This window comes from Hyperolius riggenbachi, chromosome 9 (assembly GCF_040937935.1).
Source record: "Hyperolius riggenbachi isolate aHypRig1 chromosome 9, aHypRig1.pri, whole genome shotgun sequence".
NCBI lineage: Eukaryota > Metazoa > Chordata > Amphibia > Anura > Hyperoliidae > Hyperolius > Hyperolius riggenbachi.
The window spans coordinates 6,298,876-6,325,249 of NC_090654.1; the positions used below are offsets into that span (position 1 = coordinate 6,298,876).

At 47.0% G+C, this 26,374-nt stretch overlaps 1 protein-coding gene across 1 annotated transcript in view; it reads left to right on the top strand.

The window, feature by feature from the left end:
• CFAP92 (cilia and flagella associated protein 92 (putative)) overlaps positions 1-26,374 on the top strand; it is a 157,602-nt gene that overhangs the window by 127,178 nt on the left and 4,050 nt on the right. The window contains exons 7-14 of the mRNA XM_068251833.1: positions 1-762; positions 3,728-3,919; positions 4,287-4,575; positions 5,703-5,867; positions 7,777-7,989; positions 18,183-18,330; positions 20,523-20,719; positions 24,262-24,428. The exon at positions 1-762 is cut by the window's left edge and continues 131 nt beyond it. Of these exons, the coding sequence (XP_068107934.1) occupies positions 1-762; positions 3,728-3,919; positions 4,287-4,575; positions 5,703-5,867; positions 7,777-7,989; positions 18,183-18,330; positions 20,523-20,719; positions 24,262-24,428 (2,133 nt within the window). The remainder of the gene's footprint in view (positions 763-3,727; positions 3,920-4,286; positions 4,576-5,702; positions 5,868-7,776; positions 7,990-18,182; positions 18,331-20,522; positions 20,720-24,261; positions 24,429-26,374) is intronic.

The following is a 26,374-nucleotide window of genomic DNA, read 5'->3' on the forward strand; positions in this document are numbered from 1 at the left end:
CAGCGAGCTGCAGGAATCTCTGCTTGGACCACCGGTGGAGATTGAGGTCCATGACCGAGACCAGAAGATACAGGAGACAGCCAGCAAACCATCGCTTTTCGGCACGGAACCTGAAGATGAAAAACTGAGCAACGTCGGCCTTGTGACAGCCAAACGCACCGTTCACAACCCAATCACGGAGCGGAACAGGCCGTGGGATCCATACGGCGTGGCCAAGATAAACTTGTCTGAGCTGGTGTTTGGTGCCACCTACCTGAATATCTGTGTTCCGATACAAAACTGCGAGTGTCCCGACCCCACAGGATGTCAACTGGACAACAAGAATGGGAAGATTTTAGGAGTAACGGGGTCGGTTGATGGTCCTCAGGTCTCTCCTCTTCCAGTGGGACATTACTTGGACGCTCAGTCACATCTCAAGGTGAGGATAGACCTGGCAAGGCCGTTGTCCCTGGAAGAGGAGAGTCCCGATTGTCCGTTCGGCCGGATGGTTTTCATCTTTGATTACAAAAACAAAAAACTGTTCAGTCATTTTATCACCAGGATTGTGGAAATCAACGCAAAGGCTCTGGGCCTCAGTTCTAACTTGGCGAATATTCCGTTCGATAATCTGTCCAGCATGGGTCTGACTGATGGTCAGAAGAATGATTCTACCTTGGATGTCATAACTGGAGTCCACATCATGGACAGATCTCTCCACCTCTTTATTCTGGAGGGACTGAAAGACAAAGCTATGAAGGATCTGTGGGAAACCATCTCAAGCAGGTACCTAGCTAATATTCTACCGTATGTGCTGTACATGACAAGACAAATAACATTTATATCACGCTTTTCTCCTGGGGGACTCAAAGCGCCAGAGCTGTAGCCACTAGGTGGCGCTCTATAGGCAGTAGCAGTGTTAGGCCAGAGCTGCAGCCACTAGGGGGCGCTGTATAGGCAGTAGCAGTGTTAGACCAGAGCTGCAGCCACTAGGGGGTGCTCTGTAAGCAGTAGCAGTGTTAGGCCAGAGCTGCAGCCACTAGGGGGCACTCTATAGGCAGTAGCAGTGTTACGGCACAGCTGCAGCCACTAGGTGGCGCTCTATAGGCAGTAGCAGTGTTAGGCGAGATCTGCAGCCATAGGGGGCGCTGTATAGGCAGTAGCAGTGTTAGGCCAGAGCTGCAGCCACTAGGGGGCGCTCTGTAGGCAGTAGCAGTGTTAGACCAGAGCTGCAGCCACTAGGGGGCACTCTGTAGGCAGTAGCAGTGTTAAGCCAAAGCTGCAGCCACTAGGGGGCGCTCTATAGGCAGTAGCAGTGTTAGGCCAGAGCTGCAGCCACTAGGGGGTGCTCTATAGGCAGTAGCAGTGTTAGGTCAGACTCAGAGCTGCAGCCACTAGAGGGTGCTCTATAGGCAGTAGCAGTGTTAGGCCAGAGCTGCAGCCACTAGGGGTGCTCTATAGGCAGTAGTAGTGTTAGGTCAGAGCTGCAGCCACTAGGGGGCGCTCTATAGGCAGTAGCAGTGTTAGGCCAGAGCTGCAGCCACTAGGGGCAGCTCTATAGGCAGTAGTAGTGTTAGGCCAGAGCTGCAGCCACTAGGGAGCGCTCTATGGGCAGTAGCAGTGTTAGGCCAGAGCTGCAGTCACTAGGGAGCGCTCTATAGGCAGTACCAGTGTTAGGGAATCTTGCCCAAGGTCTTCTCCCTGAACAGGTGCATAACCATGTAAAGCTGAAGACTCACCTGAAGATGGATCGTTAAACCTCACAGAAATGCCTCCTGAGGAACAAGGTTCTCCGATCCATCTTCTTACCTGCGGGAACACTCAACTTCACGTGGCAGCGCACAACTGGCGCAAAACGATAGCGGTGCTTTGCGTGTAAGTCGTTGGGGTTCTTAAAGAGTAACTGTCTGGCATAAAATTAAAAGTCTATTCTTTATTTTTATCTGGTAAACAAGTAATAAGGCTGCTAACCAGGCAATTCAAAAGTTAAAATCACTATTACTTTTCTTGTTGATAAATGATCATTCCCCAGTTTACATGACTCTTATTTGGTACACAGAAAATTTGGTACACAAAAGAGAAGTTGCAGGGCATGCTGGGTTGTCTTTTTTTGCTTCTCTACTTCCCCTCAGACTTAAAGGGAAGGTTCAGGGAGGGAGGGAAAAAAATAAAAATCCTTATCCACTTACCTGGGGCTTCCTCCAGCCCATGGCAGGCAGGAGCTGCCCTCGCCGCAGGCTCCCGGTGGCCGACCCGACCTGGCCAGGCCGGCTGGCAGGTCGGGCTCTTCTGCGCTCCAATGACGGGCTCTTCTGCGCCTCACGGGGGCGCGCTGACGTCATCGGACGTCCTCCGGGCTGTACTGCACAGGCGCAGTAGTTCTGCGCCTGCGCAGTAAAGCCCGGAGGACGTCCGATGACGTCAGCGCGCCCGCTGCGGAGCGGCGGTGAGGGCACCTCCTGCCTGCCGCGGGCTGGAGGAAGCCCCAGGTAAGTGGATAAGGATTTTTATTTTTTTTCCCCCCTCCCTGAACCTTCCCTTTAACTAATGCAGCCTGATTGGCTGAAGCCTCTTTCCCTCCTGTTTTCCCCTCCCACACCTCTGTTCCTCTCTGATTGGCCAAAATGTCTCAGGCTGAAACGATGCACTTTCTATAGTGAAGGCCGGGCAAATCAGGCAGAGGAGAGTAAGGGCGGATATTACATCACGACTGGCTTCAAAATAGCCACAGTAAATGTGGAAACTGTCTAGAATAGGATTCTTTGCTTTTCCTTTATAAAAATTCACAGGAATCATAACATGGACAGTATAATACATGTGTTATGTAAGTATGTGTTATGTTATATATTTGGTTTATTTTTTCCTGAGATAGTATGGCTGACAGCTCCTCTTTAAAGAGAATCTGTATTCACAAAATGAAGTATAAACAAACATCCCTGCCTGTTTGGGGTCATCTCCTAGCCCCCTCTGTATTATTTTTGCTGCTTTCCGCTGCAATAAAGAGGGTAAAAAAACTGTTTTATAAACTGTTTTGTAAACAGAAAAGATGGCCACCAAAACAGGAAGTACATCAGCAGAGCTGTGAACTCAGTTAATACACAGTGAGTACACAGAGAATTCAGTGAGTTACACATTGAATTCATTCTCCAGAGGTTATGTGCAAGTTGTGAAAGAGCTCTGTGTCAATGAAGCATGACAAGCTGTGTCTTTAGAGCCTGTAGTCTCAGCTCTGCACTGGTGTCAGCCTGATTGGCAGCTTCCTCCTCAGCCAGCTATTCTTTGTTCAGTTTATCAGTCTGTGTTTATCAGCCTCACAGATAGCAGACAAGCTGACAGTGAGAGCAGGGACATTGTCTGTGAGGAATAATCATTACAGGAGCACTGGAGGGGCTTGGAAGGAGTTAACTTGTTCACATTACTGAAGAGTTGGCAGTCTTCCAGACACAGGTGACAAGTCCGACAGGGGAAAGATAAGTTGATTTATTACAGAGATGGTGCAAGTAGAAAGTGCTGCAGTAAGCCAGAGCACAATGGAACAGCCTTAGGAACTTGTAGAATATGAGAAATACTGCTAAAATTTTTGTTACGGAGTCTCTTTAAAGATCTGATCCGTTGTGAAGGTCTGTACCGCCAAATGTCGTTTATGTAATTGTGCGCCTGTAGCCACATCAACAATCGCTTGTTGCTCGAGTACGTAGTTCATTTCATGGTATAGTTTATTAAAGGAATTTAATGCCTCCACACCCTACAGGCCAGAGGGCGAGAGAGACAAGCTGGAGATCTTCTACAACTCTGACATGGCTTTCCACGAACGTCTGTACAAAGATCTCGGCGTCTTGTTGTGCCACGTCCATTTATACGAGCCTCTCGCCTCGTTGGTGAATCAGCCGCTCCTGTATATCAGGGATATGGTCCCGGCTCCATGCTTTCAGGCCCTATCCAGGTAAGTAAAGGTCTTTTAGGATTGTTGAATGTGATATTCATGTTGTACTTATGTTGGGCTTCATTCATGTAATACCAACATGTAAAAGGTATCTTCAACCTTCACATTGATATTAGCATCCATCAGTTGCCTTAGGTGTTCCTCAGCTGAGCTCTCATGCTTGGTGTCCCCCAAGGCTCAGTTCTTGGCCCAGTACATCAGAAGAATGTGTTCAGTTTCTGTAGATCTTGTTCTTTAATCTGTAGGTTTATGGCCAGAGCTGCTTTCCAGCCCAGCACCTGCAGATATAAGTGTCCTATGTATGGCCGGCATAAAGTGGTCTGTAAATGCAGTACATATTATTTGTATGCACGTTGCCTTGTTTCAGGTTGGACTACATGTGCAGCGCCAGGAAGTTGCGTGATGTCATCCAGTCTGACCTGCTGCCCTCTGCGGAGATGATTCGCCTCCTCAGCCGGGAGTTCGGAATCCCATTCAGCTTCGCTGATCTAATCTCTGACTCCGGACCCTCGTCTAGTAAGAAACTGCTGATTTCAGTTGGAGAAGATAATTGGTACAGAAAACAACTTCTCCGCAGCTCGTTAGATAATTACAATGAGCCTTATATTACGCAGAAGTGGGAAATGGAGAGACAAGAAAATAAAGACCACATCAAGGTGAGTGCAGACCCTGCCCCCATCACATGACCTGCTGTGACTCTCTCCTGCCTCAGCTGCTGCAGCTGATCTGCCCCCAGTCTCCACATAACTCTGTGCAGGCCCCGCCCCATCACATGACCTGCTGTGACTCCTCCTGCCTCAGCTGCTGCAGCTGCTCCGCCCCCAGTCTCCACATAACTCTCAGTGCAGACCCGCCCCATCACATGACCTGCTGTGACTCCCTCCTGCCTCAGCTGCTGCAGCTGATCCGCCCCCAGTCTCCACATAGCTCAGTGCAGACCCCGCCTCCATCACATGACCTGCTGTGACTCTCTCCTGCCTCAGCTGCTGCAGCTGATCCGCCGCCAGTCTCCACATAACTCTCAGTGCAGACCCCGCCTCTGTCACATGACCTGCTGTAACTCCCATGTCTCAGCTGCTGCAGCTGCTGCGCCCCCAGTCTCCACATAACTCTCAGTGCAGATGGTCATTCCAGCTTGCATGCAAACCTAATGCAAATTGCATGCAAGGCGGAATGATCCCAGCATCTCGCTGAGCATCTGTGACTCTGCAATGCAAAATGTTAGATCAGTTTGTTGCAGGACTTTGTGATAGACCCGCGTACAACACAAATCGCAAAGTAACTGTCTATATTGTGTAACCCTTTCACAGCCGATGTATTTAGAGGCTTGCAAGTGTTCCAGGCCAGTTCATTTTAGCACAATTTTTATTTGTTACATTTTCCTGCTACTAATTAGTACTGCTGTAATGTGTACTTATGGCCACTTGTCACTAGGGGGCAGTGTGAGGCAATAACAGAGGACTTCTGCTCTCAGTTTCTATATCCTCTGCTAGCAGAGAGACCTCAAAGCATTCCAAGAATTTACAGCAATATGAGTTCTGCTGACTGAGGCCAAATGCCGAGCACTTATCTCAGACGAGTTAACTCTACTGAAGCTGCTAATGAGTTAAACCAAAGTACAGTAATATTAAATAGTTCACGTTTTCAAGGTTTTTACCCCTTAGTGTTCCTGACATCTTTCACACTTTGTTTTTGGTACAGCGGCAATTTTTACATTCCTTTTGTGTTGTTTTCGGTACACCTGGTGACAGGTTCTCATGAGCATGATTTGTGTTCCTTGCAGAAGAACATTGAGGAGGTTCAGCAGCTGAGCCGGCAGGTGAGGCATCCAGCGGTGGAATACGTGGAAATCGTTTCCGTGGATGGGATGAATGTTCACAACTACAGTTCTCACACGTTCAACACCACGGCGCTGGCCCAGAGAATACTCCGCCAGAAGATGGCCGAGGTACGTCAGGAACCCCCGGACACGTTACATCCGATAGTCAACAGGAACCACTATTCTGTGTTACCCCAACCCACTGCAGGGAATATCAGCCAGGCAGACTCCAGCCAATGGTCACATTAAAAATATTCCTTTACAGGATACCCGAGGTGACATGAGATAGACATGTGTATGTACAGTGCCAGGCACACAACAAATACTGTGCTCCTTTTCTTCTTTCTCTGTGAAAGAGTTAAAAATCAGGTATGCAAGTAAGTTTTTCACTGGGTTGGGACCAAGTCGGAGGGTCTGACTACAGTGTAACCCTCACTGATAAGGAATTAAAGCCATAAAACACTTTCCTGGCAGAAAATGACTTCTGAGAGCAGAAAAGAGATAAAAAGGGTCAATAGTTCATAGATTTTATCTCTGGCATACTTCAATGCATGTGTCATTGAGTAAAGACTGTAAAACAGTAAAAACTTAAAAAGTAGATTTAAAAATAAAATAAAACTGTTGGATATCTAATTTTATTTTTTTTTTAACCACCCTGGCGTTCTGATTAAATCGCCAGGGTGGCTGCGGGAGGGTTTTTTTTAAATAAAAAAAAAACTATTTCATGCAGCCAACTGAAAGTTGGCTGCATGAAAGCCCACTAGAGGGCGCTCCGGAGGCGATCTTCCGATCGCCTCCGGCGCCCAGAATAAACAAGGAAGGCCGCAATGAGCGGCCTTCCTTGTTTCGCTTATATCGTCGCCATAGCGACGAGCGGAGTGACGTCATCGACGTCAGCCGACGTCCTGACGTCAGCCGCCTCCGATCCAGCCCTTAGCGCTGGCCGGAACTTTTTGTTCCGGCTACGCTGGGCTCAGGCGGCTAGGGGGGCCCTCTTTCGCCGCTGCTCGCGGCGAATCGCCGCAGAGCGGCGGCGATCAGGCAGCACACGCGGCTGGCAAAGTGCCGGCTGCGTGTGCTGCTTTTTATTTCGTTAAAATCGGCCCAGCAGGGCCTGAGCGGCAGCCGCTGGCGGTGTTGGACGAGCTGAGCTCGTCCAGACCGCTCAGCTGGTTAAAGTCATTTTTAGGAGAAGGAGGATATATACAATAGTTTATCTCATTTTTAACTCGTGAACTCAGAACTTCCTCTCTGCTCTTAGAGCTCAGCCACATCACGATAACCTTTATGGACAAAGAAATGTCCTCGTTACAATTTATGGAAATCGTAAAAAAAAACCTGAAGTTTTATCTTGGTTTCCCTTTCCAGGGAGCAGTGAAAGGGTTAAGCCTCAGTGTTTACTGTATGGGAGGAGCTGCCTCAGTTGCTGATCAGCACTAATTTGACACTTTGATCTGGCTGTTAGACCACAGAGCAGTGGACCTCGTATGTGGACTAACGACTTTTCATTGTGTGGTCTGCAAGAGTTCGGGGCCATACATTACTTGATTTTGAAGGCCAATCAACCTTTCCGATTATTTTTGTGGGATTGGAGGAGAATTGATACCTCAACATGGTCACCCAATCTTTCTTTCAAATGATTTCTCAAATCAGTTGAACGGTTCTGTACCAGTCAGTGTTTGCCCATTGTAAAATGTTTTAAATCGCTGATTTACATTGTATCATTTTTACTGCTGGCAGGTGATGTAGCTGCTGCATGCTTTTTTGGCAGTTGGAAACAGCTGTAAACAGCTATTTCCCACAATGCAATAAGGTTCACAGACAGGAAACTGCCAGGAGTACCACGGTCCTCAGAGCTTCTTGTGGGAGGGGTTTCAACACAATATCGGCCATACAGAGGGGGATGGTCTGTTTGTGAAAAGGAATAGATTTCTCATGTAAAAGGGGGTATCAGCTACTGATTGGGATGAAGTTCAATTCTTGGTCGGAGTTTCTCTTTAAGTGTTTGTGATATTTGTTACTCCCTTTTGCCTCGCAGGAGCCGAGCCGCAGGTTCACGTATTCTCTAGACTTCCTGTCTGCCGGCGTCAGTCCGGTGGACGCCGAGGAAGAACGTAAGAAGGATCTATTGAGGTCCAGAGAAGCGTGGATGACACCAAACGGGTTCATCTGTCCAGGATTTAAAAGCAGCGTTGATTGTAACAGACACCCCAAGAGGCCGGATGAGTCCCGGATACTGGAACTAACCAAGGTACGTGTTACTGGGGGTTCATATGCCATTAAAGGGAGTCTGAAGTGATAAAAAAAGCCAAATACTTATGGAGAGGGCGGGCTCTGTGTCCTATAGAGCCTCCCCGATCCCCCTACGGGCCACGCGTTCCAGCGCTGGCTCCTCCGGTAGCCGTCTCCAACCGATGGGTCAAAGGTTGCTCTCCGCCGCTGCAAAAGGCTTCGTAAGTGTTCCGGGGACCCGAGTGCTGCTGAAGACAGGCGTGTTCCGGGGACCCGAGTGCTGCTGAAGACAGGCGGCTGCGTAGTGTGCAGGTGCAGTAGGGCGCCAACCGTCTGCAGGAACACCCGGGCTCCAGAAGCCTCCCGCAGGGGAAGATTTCAACAGGGAGCCAGTGCGGGGACCAGGACTGCTCTATAGGACCCAGAGCCTTCCCTCTGCTTAGGTAAGTATGTGGGTTTTTTTTCCAGACTCCTTTTAACATCACTGGCATTGTAAATCTTCCTGAATTTTGGGGTCTGAAAAGCAGTGGAATTTTTTAGCAGGCTTTTTGACCCTAAAACTGGGGGGAAAAATAAAATCATACCGCAGAGAGATCTGTGATAGCCCCTACACGTTACTCACCTCCCGTGGATCCAGCACTCCACTTCTCCCTCCGTCCTCCGGGTGGTGCTGTAACCCTGTAGTGAGATCGCTGACTGTTGTCATGATGACAAATGGCGATCTCACCCGAGGGATGCAGAGACTCGGAGGACAGGAAAAAGAATGGCTGCCGTCGTCTGGATCCCCTGGGAGGTGAGTGCAAATGCCCGCTGCAGGCTTTGCACAGTCCTGGCAGCTGCTACCATGACAAACACAATTGCTAACTCCCAGCTTGAGCAATCTCCTGCCCTTAGCTGGTCAGCAGACGCCAGTCAGCCAATCAGGTGTACTGTTATACACCCTTTGCCTGCTGTACCAAATCTAGCAGGAATTGCATAAATTAGCATACAGGTGGGAGGCTTCGGTTGGATGCAATCGTAGATTGCATCGTTTTACAGGGACGCCCCGTGTAGGCACATCTCCCACACGGTCCCCTCCCTAACCACTCACCTGTCAGCTGACCAGATAAAGGCAGGAGATTGCTCTAGCTGGGAGTTACCAATTGTGTTTGTTGCAGTTGGCATTCAGTTTAGAGGTGGTGGGGTGAGTTCCCTGAAGGTGAGAGGTCCAGGGCTTGCCCGCACTTCCCTCTGGGTATTGCATGGTGGATTGGGGGCCCCAGCCAGTGAGAGAGACCTGGGGCCCCTGGGCTGTCATGCTGACCAGTGTTTGTGATTTAAAATGGTTTTTTTTTTTTTTTTTTGCAGCTTTCAGGATGCGGTTGACAGGTGAGTGGTTAGGGAGGGGGCCGTGTGGGAGATGTGCCTACACGGGGCGTCCCTGTAAAATGATACAATCCACGATTGCGTCCAACCGAAGCCTCCCACCTGAATGCTAATTTATGCAATTCCTGCTAGATCTGGTACAGCAGGCAAGGGGTGTATGCATGGAGGAGGTAAGGGCACCAGGCATTCCAGCAGAGGATGGGTGGTGAGGAGCTGCCAGTACAACATCTCAGCTTCATGCTCCGGAGGCTCCGTATCGGAGTCATTCTCCTCCACTGAGCAAGGCAGGAATCTGGTGCCGTTCTGCGCTTGTTATGCTGGATACACACGGTAAGATTTTCTGTACGATTTTGCGACCTGATCGTTTTTTCCGCACGATTCTGCACACAATTCTCTTATCTTCATTCATTTTTCTTATCTTTTTCCATTCTCTGCTATGAGAAATCGAGCGTAGAAACTATCAGGAGCAATATCGGACATGACGGATTTATCAATCGGATCCATCTATCGCACGGAAAATCATACCGTGTTTATTCAGCATTACTTTGGGCGCTGCCACAGACCTCAATGTTAGTTACTCTTTAGGAGGCATCCTTGATGACAGATAGCAACTAATGCTACTATACATAAGTGATAAGTGTAATGTCTTACCTTCTCAGAAGAACAAAGCAATTACTAATGGAAGAGACATTTATTCGTGCACAACAGACAATGCGTTTCATAGGACTGAGCCCGCTTCATCAGGTGAATAAATGTGCCGATAATAAAAATATATGTATACATATATACTAGCGCTCAACCGAAACCAGACATTCCAATTCTTATTTCCATCATATACATACATGGAACCTACAAATGCACTGCAGTGTTCCCCACAATGGGATAGCAAATCTAGTCCACTGTGGGCAACCGTACATTACAAATAAGATTTGAAATGTCTGGTTTTGTGTAAGCATTAGTGTATATATAGTATATATGTTTTTATTATAGACATTTTTATTGACCTGAGGAAGCGGCTGAGGCCTGGGAAACGCATTGTCTATTGTGCATGAATAAATACCTTTTCCATTAGTAATTGGTTTGTTCTTCTGAGAAGGGAAGACGTTACACTTCTCACCTACAGTAGCAGTAAAAAGTATGTGAGCCCTTTGGAATTATATGGGTTTCTGCACAAATTGGTCATAAAATGTGATCTGATCTTCCTCTAAGTCACAACAATAGACAATCACTGTCTGCTTAAACTAATACCACACAAATAATTACATGTTTCCATGTTTTTATTGAACACACCATGTAAACATTTACATTGCAGGTGGAAAAGGTATGTGAACTCTTGGATTTAATAACTGGTTGAACTAATCCACTTACCTGGGGGGCTTCCTCCAGCCCGTGGCAGGCAGGACGTGCCATTGACGCCGCTCCGGAGGCTCCCAGTCTTCTCCGGTGGCGCATCTGACCTGGCCAGGCCGGCTTCCAGGTCGGGCTACTTGTGTGCTCCAACATGTTTCTCACGTGGTCGCGCTGACGTCATCGGAAGTCCTCCAGGCTGTACTGCGCAGGTGCAGTAGTTCTGCGCCTGCGCAGTACAGTCCGTAGGACGTCAGATGACGTCAGCGCGACCGCGTGAGACGCACGTTGGAGCGCAAGGAGAAGCCCGACCTGGAAGCCGGCCTGGCCAGGTCGGGTGCGCCACCGGAGAAGTCCGGGAGCCTCCGGAGCGGTGTCGCAGGCACATCCTACCTGCCACGGGCTGGAGGAAGCCCCCCAGGTAAGTGGATTAGTATTTTTACTTTTTAAAGTACTCTGTGGATCTTCCCTTTAAGCCATTCTGTTGTTGATTTACTTCTATGCTTTGGGTCGTTGTCCTGATGCAACACCCAACTTCTTCTGAGCTTCAGCTGGTGGACAGATGGCCTTAAAGTGAACCAGAGACGAAGCACCCTCATGTATTTTACCATAGAAATCAGTGGGAACATTAGAGAAAACACCTACCCTGCCCTCTGTTTCATCCTCACTGCTAAAAGTGTCTGTTATCTAGCTGAGATAAGAATCCCGGACTGTGCATTGAGTCTGGCTTTGCTATAATGACTCAGCTATAATGATTTCTGAGCAAAGCCAGCAGGGGGCAGGCTTGGACTTGAAAAGACACAAAAGAACACAGTCTAAGCTATAATCTTTCTGTAGCAAAGCCAGCCGACTGCTTAGTCGGGATTCTTATCTTAGAGGTGATAACAGGCAAATTAAACAGAGAACAATGTAACAAAGAGCAGATTAGGTGTTTACTGTCATGTTCCCACTGATTTATAAGGTAAAATACATGAGGGTGCTTCATCTCTGGTTCTCTTTAAGTTCTACTGCAAAATGTCTTGATAAACTTGGGAATTTATTTTTCCTTTGATGATAGCAATCCGTCCAGGCCCTGCAGCAGCAAAGCAGCCCCAAACCATGATGCCCCCACCCAGGGCTGTGGAGTCGGTCCAAAAATCCACCGACTCCGACTGCTCAGTTTAGGATTCCACCGACTCCGACTCCACGACTCCGACTCCTCTAATTTGCATATTACAATTTTGTTGATTAAAAGTATGTAACATGAAATTCGTCTCTTAACTGCCAACGCTTAGGAATTTTACAAGACAACTGAAGTGAGAAGGATATGTAGACTACTATATTTATTCCCTTTAGACTAAAACTAGTCCTTGGTAAGAGTACTTGTAAAAGGTACAGACCGGAACAAAGAACATCTATCAGGTCCTAGGCAATGTGACTGTGGGTACATTTAAGAATGATGTGGAGGTACTCTGCAGGGGAATGAGGGGATTCTTCCTCTATTACACATTCTTCATGCACAATCTGAACAAGGTTTATGGGTGACAGACAACACCTCTGTGTTCAATGTGCATAGTGGATTCCCTGCAGCTCTGTGGAGAGTGCATATGTAGAGTATAGTACTACTGTGTAACAAAGTAAACCTGAGACAGATGAAATTAAAGTTTTATACATACCTGGGGCTTCCTCCAGCCGCCTTCAGGATAATCAGTCCCTCTATGTCCTCCTCCACCACCTGGATCTTCTGCTATGGGTCCAGGTACTTGAGCCAGTCAGGCGTAGTGCGCATGCACACACTCCGCCGCCAGGAGCATACTACACCTGTGCAGCACTATTGTGCAGGTGCAGAACGCTCCTGGCTGTGGGAGCGGCATGCGGCCGGACAGCGCTGACTGGCTGAATTACCAGGACTCATAGCAGAAGATCCGGGTGGTGGAGGACAACGAGGGACTGATTAACCTAAAGGGGGCTGGAGGAAGCCCCAGGTATGTATAAAACTTTACTTTTCATCCGTCTCAGTTACCCTTTAATTTGTAGTCACCAAACCAAATTTTAATAACATATCAAATTATTTGATTTCATCAGCAAAGGGAGTGCATACATTTGCATAAATCAGCATCAATGCAGAATTATTTCCATCTCATTGACCATCTCTATTAGTGACACGGCTACACATCAGGCTTTATTCTTACAGCATAGATGTTATTTAGTATATATGTTACGGCCAGAACCCGAAGTTTGGCCAGAACTAGAAGTGGCCGGCCACTTCGGGTTCTGGCCGGCCAATGCGCGAACTGGCCGCTGCGCTGCGGCCAATGTGAGGAATGAAACAATTCCTGTAAGGTTTAATGTGATGTTGTGGCCGCAGCGCAGCGGGTAAATGTATCACACATCTTTACTTTATTCAATGGCATTAAGCCGCCCGGCTTTTTCCCTCTGCCTCTCTCTCCTCCCCCCCCCCCCCCCGCCTCTCTCTCCTCCCCCCGCCTCTCTCTCCTCCCCCCGCCTCTCTCTCTCTCCTTCTCTTTATGGGCACAGCCGGGCCAGGGACACGCGTGTCCCTCCGGAGTCGTTCGTCGCGGCAGGGGAATCCTGCCGTTCTTGCAGAGCGGGTGCTGGCAGAAGCGATGTCTGCAGCCTCCCCCGCTCTGCTCTCCTGCCGCGACGAACGACTCTCCTGGACACGCGTGTCCCCCGCCCGGCTGTGCCCATAAAGAGAAGGAGAGAGAGAGAGGCGGGGGGAGGAGAGAGAGGCGGGGGGAGGAGGAGAGAGAGGCGGGGGGAGGAGAGAGAGGCAGAGGGAAAAAGCCGGGCGGCTTAATGCCATTGAATAAAGTAAAGATGTGTGATACATTTACCCGCTGCGCTGCGGCCACAACATCACATTAAACCTTACAGGAATTGTTTCATTCCTCACATTGGCCGCAGCGCAGCGGCCAGTTCGCGCATTGGCCGGCCAGAACCCGAAGTGGCCGGCCACTTCTAGTTCTGGCCAAACTTCGGGTTCTGGCCGTAACATATATAAGAGATTCCTGTGTACACATCATATATACAGTCACAATCAGATATGTATATCTGACCTTAAAAATACGGGGACTGCTTTATTGAAGCAGCACAAGTAACTAATTTTGATTGGTTTATTTCATTTTTGTGGACTAAGCACAGCTATTACTGTATATATACTGTATATATACATTATATTTAATGACTATTATCTGAGAAATAGAACATTTTATCATATTTTCTATTTTAATTACAGTTACAAATTCATTAGGAGTCGGAGTCGGTGCATTTTTTCCCGACTCCGACTCCAGGCACCCAAAATTGCCCGACTCCACGACTCCGACTCCACGACTCCGACTCCACAGCCCTGCCCCCACCACCATACTTCACAGTTGGGATGAGGTTTTGATGTTGGTTTGCTGTGCCGCTTTTTCTCCCCTCATAGTGTTGTGTGTTTCTCCCAAACAACTCATCTTTGGTTTCATCTGTCAGAATATTTTGCCAGTACTGCGGTGGGACATCCAGGTGCTCTTTTGCAAACTTTAAAGTGAACCTCCGGACTAAAAATCTACTCAGCAGAGCTGAAAAGGCTTGGTGTTTAACAGTTTCACAGCATCAGAACTTTGTTTTTCTTACCCAAGCCTCGTTTTTAGCTGCACAGAAGCTAAGCTCCACCCATTAAAGAAAACTACCCGGGCGGTTTTCCCTGATGCTGTGCAAAGCATGATGGGATTTCCTATGTTGTTGTTCACGTTGCCTAGCAACTGGGAGAGGTGATCAGGACACAGGACAGTTGGAACTGTGTCTCCTGCTCCTTGTCACCTCCTTTCAACCAAAAAGATGGCTGCCCTCATGAGAAAGATGGCTGCCCCCATGAAATCACAAACATTTACCTGTTCTTCAGTACTGCTTTATCCTAATTGGTTTGAAGTAGACAGTGTTTACTATGTTCTTATTTTAACCTCCCTGGCGGTAAGCCTGTGCTGAGCACGGCTATGCCGTGCAGGAGGATTTCTCAGGCCCTGCTGGGCCGATTTGCATAATTTTTTTTTTGCTACACGCAGCTAGCACTTTGCTAGCTGCGTGTGCACTCCGATCGCCGCCGCTCCACGCCGATTAGCCGCCGTTCGCTGTGCCGCCCCCCCAGACCCTGTGCGCTGCCTGGCCAATCAGTGCCAGGCGGCGCTGAGGGGTGGATCGGGACTCCCTTTGACGTCACGACGTCTATGACGTCATCCCGCCCGTCGCCATGGCGACGGGGGAAGCCCTAATGGAAATCCCGTTCAGAACGGGATTTCCGGACGGGCTTGATCGCCGGAGGCGATCGAAGAGGGTAGGGAGATGCCGCTGCACAGCGGCTGTCGTAGCTAGCGCTAAGGCTAGCTACATATTTAATAAAAAATAAAAAAAAATAGTGCTGCGCTGCCCCCTGGTGGTTTTAATTAACCGCCAGGAGGGTTAAACCAAGTGTTGTTGTATTTCTGTCATGTTATTTGGCTCCATTGGAAGTGTTGTTGTATCTTATAAAAATTTAAAAAACTTCAATAAAAACTTAAAAAAAAACCAGTGTGGGTAGGAGATTCTATTACCTATCTATTTTAATTAACATAACTAATGTAACTTAATGACAGTATGTTTGTTTAGGCTGAAGTTCCTCTTTAAACATGCAGCAATGGGTTTTTTTTTTGGACAGCAGTGGCTTCCTCTGTGGTATCCTCCCATGAACGCAGTTCTTGTTTAGTATTTTATGTATCATAGATTCGCTATCCGGGATCTGTAAGTCTTTAGCTGACACTCATTGAGCATTCTGTGCTGTGCTCTTGCAGTCATCTTTACAGGATGGCCACTCCTAGGGAGAGCAGCAGCAGTGCTGAACGTTCTCCATTTATAGACCATTTATCTTACCATAGACTGAGGAACAGCAAGGCTTTTGGAGAAACTTTTATAACCCTTTCCAGCTTGATGCAAGTCAATAGATCTTAATCGTAGGTCTTCTGAGAGCTCTTTTGTGCGAGGCATCATTCACATCAGTCAATGCTTCTTGGGAAAAGCAAACCCAAAACTGGTGTGTGTTTTTTTATAGGACCGGACAGCTGTAACCAACACCTCCAATCTCATCTCATTGATTGGACTCCAGCTGGCTGACACCTCACTCCAATTAGCTCTTGCAGATGTCATTAGTCTCGGGGGTTCACATACCTTTTCCACCTGCGCTGTGAATGTTTACATGGTGTGCTCAATAAAAACATGGAAACATTTAATTATTTGTGTGGTATTAGTTTAATCAGATTGTGAATGTCTATTGTTGTGACTTAGATGAAGGTCAGATCCCATTTTATGACCAATTTGTGCAGAAATCCATATCATTTCAAAGGGTTCACCTACTTGTTATTGCTATTGCAGTGAGGTCAGTATACTACAGGACAGATCGTGTAAGAGATTACTTCTGCAGGTCAATGTAAAAAGAACAATGTAATTCCAGCTTCAGTCAATGCTCTTTGGGCATAAAACCTGACTATTTTAGAGGCAATAAATGTTTCTTAAAGCGGACCTTAACACAGCACTTTATCTCTGCTCTAAATGATAAGCAACAGCATAATAACCTTTAAAGAAAAACATTTCTTGGTTACAGCTGATATAAATCCTGCAATAAATCTGCAGTGTGTCTACTTCCTGCTTTCATGGAAGCAGACAAACGCAGAACATTTATATCGCGCTTTTCTCCTGGCGGACTCAAAGTGCCAGAGCTGCAGCCACTAGAGGGAGCTCTATAGGCAGTAGCAGTGTTAGGGAGACATATTGTTAACAATATAAATGTGCTTTCAAATTAGCTTGTCTGCCTTGGCAGTCAGTTGGCACAGCTGGGAGAGTGATTAGTCACAGAGGAGGAAGAATTAGACAGGCTAATCTCTCTAAATACATACAGGGTGTAGTTCTCTCCGTTTTCCTTCTGTCCTGTGCAAGAGTTCATCTCCATTTTAACCACTTAAGTCTATCTGGACGGATATATCCGTCCAGATAGACTCTGCTGCTGCCACTGTGCTGTCCTCCTAATGCTTCCTGGAAGCGAGATCGTTTGTTTTCAGGACATTTTGACTGTGGCCATCTTGTGGCCAAATAGTAAAATTACACCCACATACATTTTTTAATTAAAGAGAACCAGAGATGAAGCACCCTCTTGTATTTTACCTTATAAATCAGTGGGAACATGACAGTAAACACCTAATCTGCCCTTTGTTTCATTGTTCTCTGTGTAATCTGACTGTTATCACGTCTGATAAGAATCCTCGACTGAGAAGTCAGGCTGCTCCGTCTAGCTTTGCTACAGAAAGATTATAGCTAAGTATGTATTCTGTGGTGTTATTTCAAGCCCAAGCCTGCCCCCTTGTGGCTTTGCTATAATGACTCAGCTATAATCATTCCCAGCAAAGCCAGATTTAATTGCTCAGTCTGGGATTCTTGTGACTGCTGTTAACAGACACTTTTAGCAGTGAGGAGGAAACAGAGAGCATGGTAAGTGTTTTCTCTAATGTTCTTACTGATATATATGGTAAAATACACAAGGGTGCTTCCTCTCTGGTTCCCTTTAAATAAATACATTATATTACATTTAAAATTAGCGGTTTACCTCCCACACCAAAAATTACCCAAATACATTTTTTAATTAAAAAAAATTGCAATTAAAAAAAACAAAAAACAACGTAAATAGTTACCTAAGGGTCTGAACTTTTTGAATATGCATGTCAAGAGAGTATATTAATATAATGTTTTAAATTATAAGCTTGTAAATAGTGATGGACGCAAATTGAAAAAATGCACCTTTATTTCTAAATAAAATACTGGCACCATAAATTGTGATAGGGACATAATTTAAACGGTGTAATAACCGGGACAAATGGGCAAATAAAAAACATGGGTTTTAATTACGGTAGCATGTATTTATTTCAAACTATAATGGCCAAAAACTGAGAAATAATGAACTTTTTCCATTTCTTTCGTAATCTTCCTGTTAAAATGGATTTAGAATAAAATAATTCTTAGCAAAATGTACCACCCAAAGAAAGCCTAAATGGTGGTGGAAAAAACAAGATATAAATCATTTCAGTGTGATAAATAGTGATAAAATTATTGGCGAATGAATGAGAGGTGAAAGTTGCTTGGATGCAGAAGGTGAACACCGCTGTAGGCTGAAGTGGTTAAAAGATACACCAAGTCTGCTAGGTGAGGATTTTGTGTCTCTCTGAGTAACAGTAAAATACAGAATTTAAAGCATCCTCAGAAAAAGAAGAATGTTTAATTTCTGATTTATTTCCCAGAGACTGAACAATAACACCTCCAGATAAAAACAATAAAAAGTTATTGCGGTAAAACCCACAGGATGCAAAGGGCAGGCCTGACAAGCGCGCGGTTCCTGGGGAGAGTAATTAGGCGCTGGCGTATCGCCGCCGTCTCGCCACGTCTGGAAAGGTCAGGCGGAGAGAATAAACACACGTAACGCTGCATCTCTTTATATCGCAGGTCTGGAAGGAGAATATCCTGCATGCAAACACGTTACAGCCCACCCTGTGCCGAGACCCCTGGAGCTGGACCAAGAGGCACGATGACTTCAACCTGTACACCAAGCCCCCCCAGAGGCCCCCCACGGCAGCCCCCCTCTGCCTGGCAGGTAAACCTCCTCCTAACGATGGGAAATTCTCATACACGAAAGTCTCAGACGTCCCCCAGGACTGATAGAATTAGCATTCCTCATCGCAGCTTTCATGTAATTAACAGCGCAGAGTAAGATTAAACCGCAGACGCATCGATCATTCCCCTGCCGCAGACGGTGTATTTAGATGTGTCGGCCTCCCTCGGGCGCTCCGCGAGCGAATGAATAAAATGTCGGGGAAGCTGGAGTAGCTGAGAGATGGCTGCAGGGGAAGACTGTACACAGACGGCGAGATACGCGAGAACGCACAGCGGACGCAGGAAATAGACAATCTCCTCTATTTAATGTGTTTTCCCAGAGAAAGGCAAAAACCTTCACATTGGCAATAAAGTTCTGCTTCCTGTTCTCTATCCCCCCCCCCCCCCCCCCCCCCCCCAAAACAGTACAATGGCTTCAAAGCTTCTCAAATTAAAGAGAAACCGTGACCAAGAATGAACTTCCTCCCAATCAGTAGCTGATACCCCCTTTCACATGCGAAATCTATTCCTTTTCACAAACAGACCATCAGGGGGCGCTGTATGACTGATATTGTGGTGAGACCCCTCCCACAAGAAACTCTGAGGACCATGGTCCTGGCAGTTTTCTGTCTGTGAACCATATTGCATTGTGGGAAATAACAGCTGTTTACAGCTGAGTCCAACTGTCCAAAAAAAGCAAGCAGCATCTCCTTCCAGTGACATCACCTGCCAGCAGTAAAAATATCACCATGTGATAAATGTCAGAATGTAAATCAGGGAGAGGAAAGATTTTACAATGGGCAAACACTGACTAAATCATTTGTACATAATTATTGTAAAAACGAAGCACTTTTTTATTACGTTATTTTCACTGGAGTTCCTCTTCTGCTCTCACAAATATGAGATGTAATTTCCATATATCCAGGCTGCTATCTAATATGCTAGTGTTAGAAATTCCGGTCACGTTATTCCGAGGTTTGGATGCAGAGTGCTGTATCTGTTTCCTCTCGCCTCCTGCACGACAACGGGATCGCCTAGCTAGACTCTTCTGACTGTCTCTCTCATTAAAAGGACAATTGAAATGGGAGGTATATGGAGGCTGCCATATTTATTTCCTTTTAAATAATACCAGTTGCCTGGCAGCCCTGCTGGTCTACACGGCTGCAGTAGTGTCTGAATCACACCAGGAACAAGCATGCAGCTAGTCTTGTCAGATCTGACAATAATGTCAGAAACACCTGATCTGCTGCATGCTTGTTCAGGGGTCTGTGGCTAAAAGAATTAGAAGCAGAGGATCAGCAGGGCTGCCAGGCAACTGGTATAGCTTAAATATAAATAAATATGGCAGCCTCCATATACCTCTCTCTTCAGTTGTTCTTCAATCAGAGATGCCCAATTGTATGAAAACAGAGAGAAGCATGTGATCAGTGTGATGTTATAGATTGGCCAGGCTCTGAATGACATCACTTCCTGCGTCTTTAGCACATGATCATCATTTGCAAATCAGAGTGGTAGATCTGCTACACGGCGTCACTATTATTTCATCTCTCTCTGAAGGAGAACGTCTCTGGCTGTCTCGCCAGAATTTCCCGGAACTTATGGCGGTTCCGCTAATGTTCGCTGAAACAGCTTTGTGAGTCTCATTAACCTTCTATCTACCCCCTGCAGCTGGAATGTTCCAATGCCGTTGCTAGGGTGTGTATGTTAATAAATTGACAATCTAACACACACCATACAATCTTTAGAAAGATTGAAGAAAAATATCTGGCATTCCAGATCGATAAAAAAAAAAAACGATCGGATTTTGCAGTCGAATTAAAAAAAAAAGCATTTGATTTTTTTCGTGAGATCTGATCGCTTTTATCGAATTGCCGTAAAATCGTATCATTTTATTGTATAGTGTGCGGCCATGGCTACGCACGTGCTTGCTCCCACGCGGGAGCTTACTACGCAGGTGCAGTACAAAGTTTTCTATTCGTCTAGTTAGATGAATAATTACACGGTGCGGGACATTCCAGCTGCAGGGGGCCGATAGAAGCCCCAGGTAAGTGTCAGTTTTTGTTTTTTAAAAGGTCAACAGAACTCCTTTAACTGTCACTTAACAGACTAGTATAGCCAGGATTCAGAGCCCAGACTGTGTGGCCTGATTCGGGTGGAGATAATTGCTAACCTCTGACGTTGTCTCTCTTGCAGACGGTTTTCAGGAGGCGGAGTCTGTTTCCCGCAGTCCAGCGACACGAGAGACGAGAATGAGATTCCACCGATGTCTGCCACAGACAGAACTGACCTCGCGGGGTCCTCAGGCCGGGGACCAGATCAGCAAACTACGGGGGCTTCTGAAGGACAAGGGGGGCAAACTGTCCCTGCAGAGGCCTGGCCTAACCCTGAAGGTGACATGCTTTCTATATACAGTATATATTCTATAGCAGTGTGTATCACAGCAGGCGGTGGCCATTGAAGAGACAGGCACTTATACAGCCTTAAAATGAACCTGAGAGTTATATGGAGGCTGCCATATTTATTTCCTTTTAAAACGATACCAGTTACCTGGCTATCCTGCTGATCCTCTACCTCTAATACATTTAGCCATAGCCCCTGAACAAGCATGCAGCAGATCAGGTGTTTCTGACATTATTATCAGATCTGACTAGATTAGCTGCATGCTTGTTTCTGATGTGATTCAGAAATAGATCAGCAGGACTGCCAGGTAACTGGTATTGTTTAAAAGGAAATAAACATGGCAGCCTCCGTATCAATCTCATCTCAGGTGCACTTTAAGTACGTTGTTGGTGAGTGAGCCGGTGGCTTTTTTTTTTTCTAAGTTTTGTTTATTTAAGACAGTTTAATCATATCACTGATAAATAGCAGAGTAAGGGACCTCTGAGTCTATCAGTTCCAGCGCGGCGGTTCGGCTGCCCTCCATGGTGCTGCTCTCCTGTCTGCACCATCGCCATCCCAAGCTGGGGGGCTTCAGTGTGGGCGGATCTGTGCCTCTCCGTATTGCGTTCCCATTGCTGGGAGTATTCTGAGCATGTGCAGGAGCCAGGTTGGGTCAGCGACGGTACGGTCAGGGCAGCGGCACCAGGAGGGCGGTGGGACTGCAGCGCTGGAACTGACAGACTTCTGGGGGCTGCAAGGAGCTCCAGGTAAGTAACGCTGAACTTTATTTCACCTCAGATGTCCTTTGAAGGATACTCAAATGACAATCATACACAAATAGGGTTCTTCTTTCACTTACCTGCTTTATTTTCCCAGCCCCGTAGGCTTGTCGGTCCCCTCACTCCATCCGCTTTACAGCCCAGTACAGCACGTGACTTACCAAATGTATTGGTCACAGAGGTTTTCTGCAGATTGTTTTTTTTTGGGGGGGGGGGCACAGACATTGCTGATGGCGGTCCTGGGTCTGAGCATGGGACAGTGAGGATACAATATACACGGGCTGGGGCTGATTAGTAAATACTGGAGGGGTGAAACATTGGGGGGGGAAGGGGCTGTGTGGAGATAAAGAAAATGTGATTGGTTGAAAAGCTGTCAGCAACTGACCAATCAGGATGAATTCTCCTTATGTCAAATTGGGCAACAAAGTTATTTTAGTTTTGAGGATGCAAAGTTGATATAGGGGAGCGCTTTTTTTCTTGTGGAGGGGGGGGGGGGGGGGGGTAGCTAGTACAGAAATAATATTATGCATTGGAAGCTTGGGTTTCCGGAGGGGATTGAAAAGCTTTGGGGGCAATACTGCAGTGAGGGGGCTATGGAGGCTGCCATGTTTATCATACTGATGTCTATCCTGCACGGAGCTATCAGAGGTAGGGAGAGAGAGCACACCCAGCAGTATCCAGCGGATCAATACTCCAGCCTGGCAGCGTCTTCAGGAGGGTCAACAATGGCGGCTCCCATCATGACAACAACACTCTAACAGATCATCACTTTATTATTTCTGTAACACCCAAACTTCCCAGAAACACTTTCAATTGGCCATATAGGCCCAGTCACATGACCTCTTTCCTGTCTGCTCTGCCCAGGTGCTGGGGGAGGGGCTTACACCACACAGAGGGTTTTATTAAAACTCACATAAACTTATCTTGGTGGTTTCCAGGCATTTTTGGGAAGTTTTTAGGCGGCTGAGTAGTGTTGCCCTATAAGATGCAAATGTTGTGGCAAATTTGATGCAGATTAGAATTGAGGCAATCCAAATCTGCAGCAACTGTTTGGTTGGTCCAATTCCAACTGCACAGAAATCTCAATAATTGGTGTACGCAGGTAAAATGGCCTCCACGTGAATCCTCTTCCTAAAGGTGGCCACACAAAAACTGAACCAAAGTGTGTTTGCTTTTTATGCTTTTTCCAATAAAAATGAATGCATGTATTTTTTATTTCCATTTTGGAAAAATGTGCGGCTCTTTTTACAAAAGATTGAATAAGTGAATGCGGGTTGGTCTGATTCTTCAATCAATCTACAAAATTGAATTGAATTTAAAAGACCCAGAGAAAAAAAATATTGTATGATGTATGGGCATTTCAAAGTGGGGCTGAACTCTTGCACAGGGCACAAGGAAATCCTAAAGAAATGTTATCCTGTGTATTTAGAGAGTTTAGCCTGTCTAATTCCCCCTCATCTGTGACTAATCACAGGTTGTAATTTAATCTCTCAGCTGTGTCAGCTGACTGCCATGGCAGAGAACTAATTGATAAACACAGGATGTTAACCCTATGTCTGCTTCCATGAAAGTAGGAAGTAGACACACTGCCGATTTATCACCAAGACAGACTACTGGTCTGCCTTAGTGACACTTCTGGGCCCAGCTGTACACAGACTAGATTCTCAGCAGAGATGGCCCCAACCAGACGCCTCAGGCAAAAAGTTGTGAGCGGGGTGAAAGGGTTAACTTACATAATCGCTGTTTCCAGTGTCTGGTCTCCATGGCCACAGCGGTATCGGCAGAATCCGCATGTAATATGCTGGCACATCCTGACAGTGTGTCACATGACGCCGCTGTAGCCATGGAGACCCGATGCTGGAAACTGATTAGGTGAGTTAACCATTTCCTTTCACCCGCTGCAGCTCTGCAGGAAGGGAGGAGAGGAATTGGGCCGCCCAGCCACAGCCCATTGTGCAGAGCAGGCAGGCCGTAGTGTGCAGAACAGGCGTAGTGTGCAGAGCAGGCGGGCCGTAGTGTGCAGAACAGGCGTAGTGTGCAGAGCAGGCGGGCCGTAGTGTGCAGAGCAGGCAGGCGGGCCGTAGTGTGCAGAGCAGGCAGGCGGGCCGTAGTGTGCAGAACAGGCGTAGTGTACAGAGCAGGCAGGCTGTAGTGTGCAGAGCAGGCGGGCCGTAGTGTGCAGAGCAGGCGGCCGTAGTGTGCAGAGCAGGCGGGCCGTAGTGTGCAGAGCAGCCGGGCCGTAGTGTGCAGAGCAGCCGGGCCGCAGTGTGCAGAGCAGGCATAGTGTGCAGAGCAGGCGGGCCGCAGTGTGCGGAGCAGGCGTAGTGTGCAGAGCAGGCGGGCCGCAGTGTGCGGAGCAGGCGTAGTGTGCAGAGCAGGCGGGCCGCAGTGTGCGGAGCAGGCGTAGTGTGCAGAGCAGGCGGGCCGCAGTGTGCGGAGCAGGCGGGCTGTAGTGTGCGGAGCAGGCGGGCCGCAGTGTGCAGAGCAGGCGTAGTGTGCAGAGCAGGCGGGCCGCAGTGTGCTCCAGCGTGTGCAGGAGGGAGTTGCTCACTGCCCCAGTAACCCTCAGAGCCAGTGAGAGGTGAGTATAGGATATACATGGAGCCACACAGAGACCTGGGGACAAGGCCGGGACACCTTATTATCAGTTATGGGAATATAGACCCGTTACCCTGGAGATGCTCTCCCAGCGCTGGGCCAGTCTCACTCCTTCTGCTGAAATACTGACAGTGATTGCTGTGTGTATTCATTCCATACATTTTGTGTTTCCGCAGCCGATCCCGGCGCTGGCGGTGATGCCGACCTCCGGAGAAGCCGCCTCCCACGCGGGGTTTACCCCAGGCCATCTCAGCGGTCACAGCTTGAAGTGGACAGAGAACATCATCCCGCGTGTGGACATGGAGCACGGAACATTCCAGCGGCTCAGAGGAAAGGACTTCACGTAAGTTCCCTTTATTGTCTTCATTCACCCCGAGGTGAGAGGCATAAGGAGGCGGACATATGTATTTCCTGTTACACAATACCAGTTCCCTGGCTGTCCTGCTGGTCTATTTGGCTGCAGTAGTGTCTGAATCACACACCTCAAACAAGCATGCAGCTAATCCAGTCACACTTCAGTCAGAGCACCTGATCTGCTGCATGCTTGTTCAGGGGCTGTGGCTAAATGTATTAGAGCAATCATCAAAGGTCCGCACCATCCAAAATTCGTTTCTTTATTTATAGCTCTTGTAAAAAGACATGATTAAAAGCAATTCTGCATGATGATTCATTATCATGCAGAATTGCTTTTAATCATGTCTTTTTACAAGAGCTATAAATAAAGAAACTTGAATTTTGGATGGTGCGGACCTTTGATGATTGCTGTGGATTCCCTGTGACTCCAGGGGTGGTCTCTGCACGTCAAACCCATTGGTGCAACAACGCTGGTTCTGATTGGCTAAATGTATTAGAGGCAGAGGATCAGCAGGACAGCCAGGCAATCTGCATTGTTTAAAAGGAAATACATATGGCAGCTTCCATACCCCTCTGACTTCAGGTGTGCTTTAATCAGTAGCACAGATTTCTACCTCTAACGAGATGTGCAGAACAGCAGCATCAGCACCAATGCAATCCATGGTAACGCAGTGTCACTAGTGTATGAGGGTGGCAGGTAGGTTAGTGGTACCTCTGCTGTGGAGGTGTGGCAGCGAGCAGTACTAACATGGCAGCCGCAGTGCCCCCTATCCCTGCAGGATCTGTATCTGATACTGCAGTGTCACTAGTGTATGAGGGTGGCAGGAAGGTTAGTGGTACCTCTGCTGTGGAGATATGGCAGCCGCAGTGTCCCCTATCCCTGCAGGATCTGTATCTGATACTGCAGTGCTTCCATTAATGGCCACACAGGCCACAAGCAGAGCCAGCCAATGACACAATAATGATTTCCTCTTCAATGCAAATGACGTACAGCTTGAAATTAAGTAATGTGTAATGTTACACACGACGCAATTTTCTGACAGATTCACTGTCAGATCGATTACTTCCAACATGTCCAATCTGATTTCTAATTGATTTTCTGTTCACTTCTATGAAAAAGTAGCAGTAGAGTGTTGTACCGTGTTAGCCATCAGTAACAGCAAGAGGTTTTGAATCAGAATGATACCATTTATTGTCTTAAAGGAGCGCTATGGCGAAAAATTGTAAAATTTAAAATACACGTAAACACATGCAATTAAGAAGTACATTTCTTCCAGAGTAAAATGAGCTATAGATTACTTTTCTCCTATGTTGCCGTCACTCACAGTAGGTAGAAGAAATATGACAGAAGTGACAGGTTTTGGGCGAGTCCATCTCTTCATGGGGGATTCTCAGCATGGCCTTTATTCTTTATAAAGACATTCCTTGAAAAGGATTTACACGAAGATGCTGGCCAGCCTCCCTGCTTGCTCTACACACTTTTTTGGCAGTTAGATGGAGCAATTGCTATTCGCTAACAGCTTTTGAAAGTAAAGAAAACCCTGAGAAACCCCCATAAGGACATGGGCTACTCCAAAATCAGTTTTATCAGATTTCTACTACTTACTGTAAGTGACAGCAACAAGAGAAAAGTAATTTATGGCTCATTTTACTGTTGAAGAAATGTACTTCTTATTTGAATTTGTTTATGTGCATTTTAAATTTTATGATTTTCACGATAGTGGTCCTTTAAGTTTAAAGTGAACCTCCAGACTAAAAATCTACTCGGCAGCACTGAAAAGGCTCTGTGTTTCTTTAACAGTTTCACAGCATCAGAACTTTGTTTTTCTTATAGAAGTCTCATTTTTAGCTGCATTTTTAGCTTAGCTGCATTTTTAGCTAAGCTCCACCCATCAAAGAAAGCTGCCTGGGCTTTTTCCCCTGATGCTGTGCAGA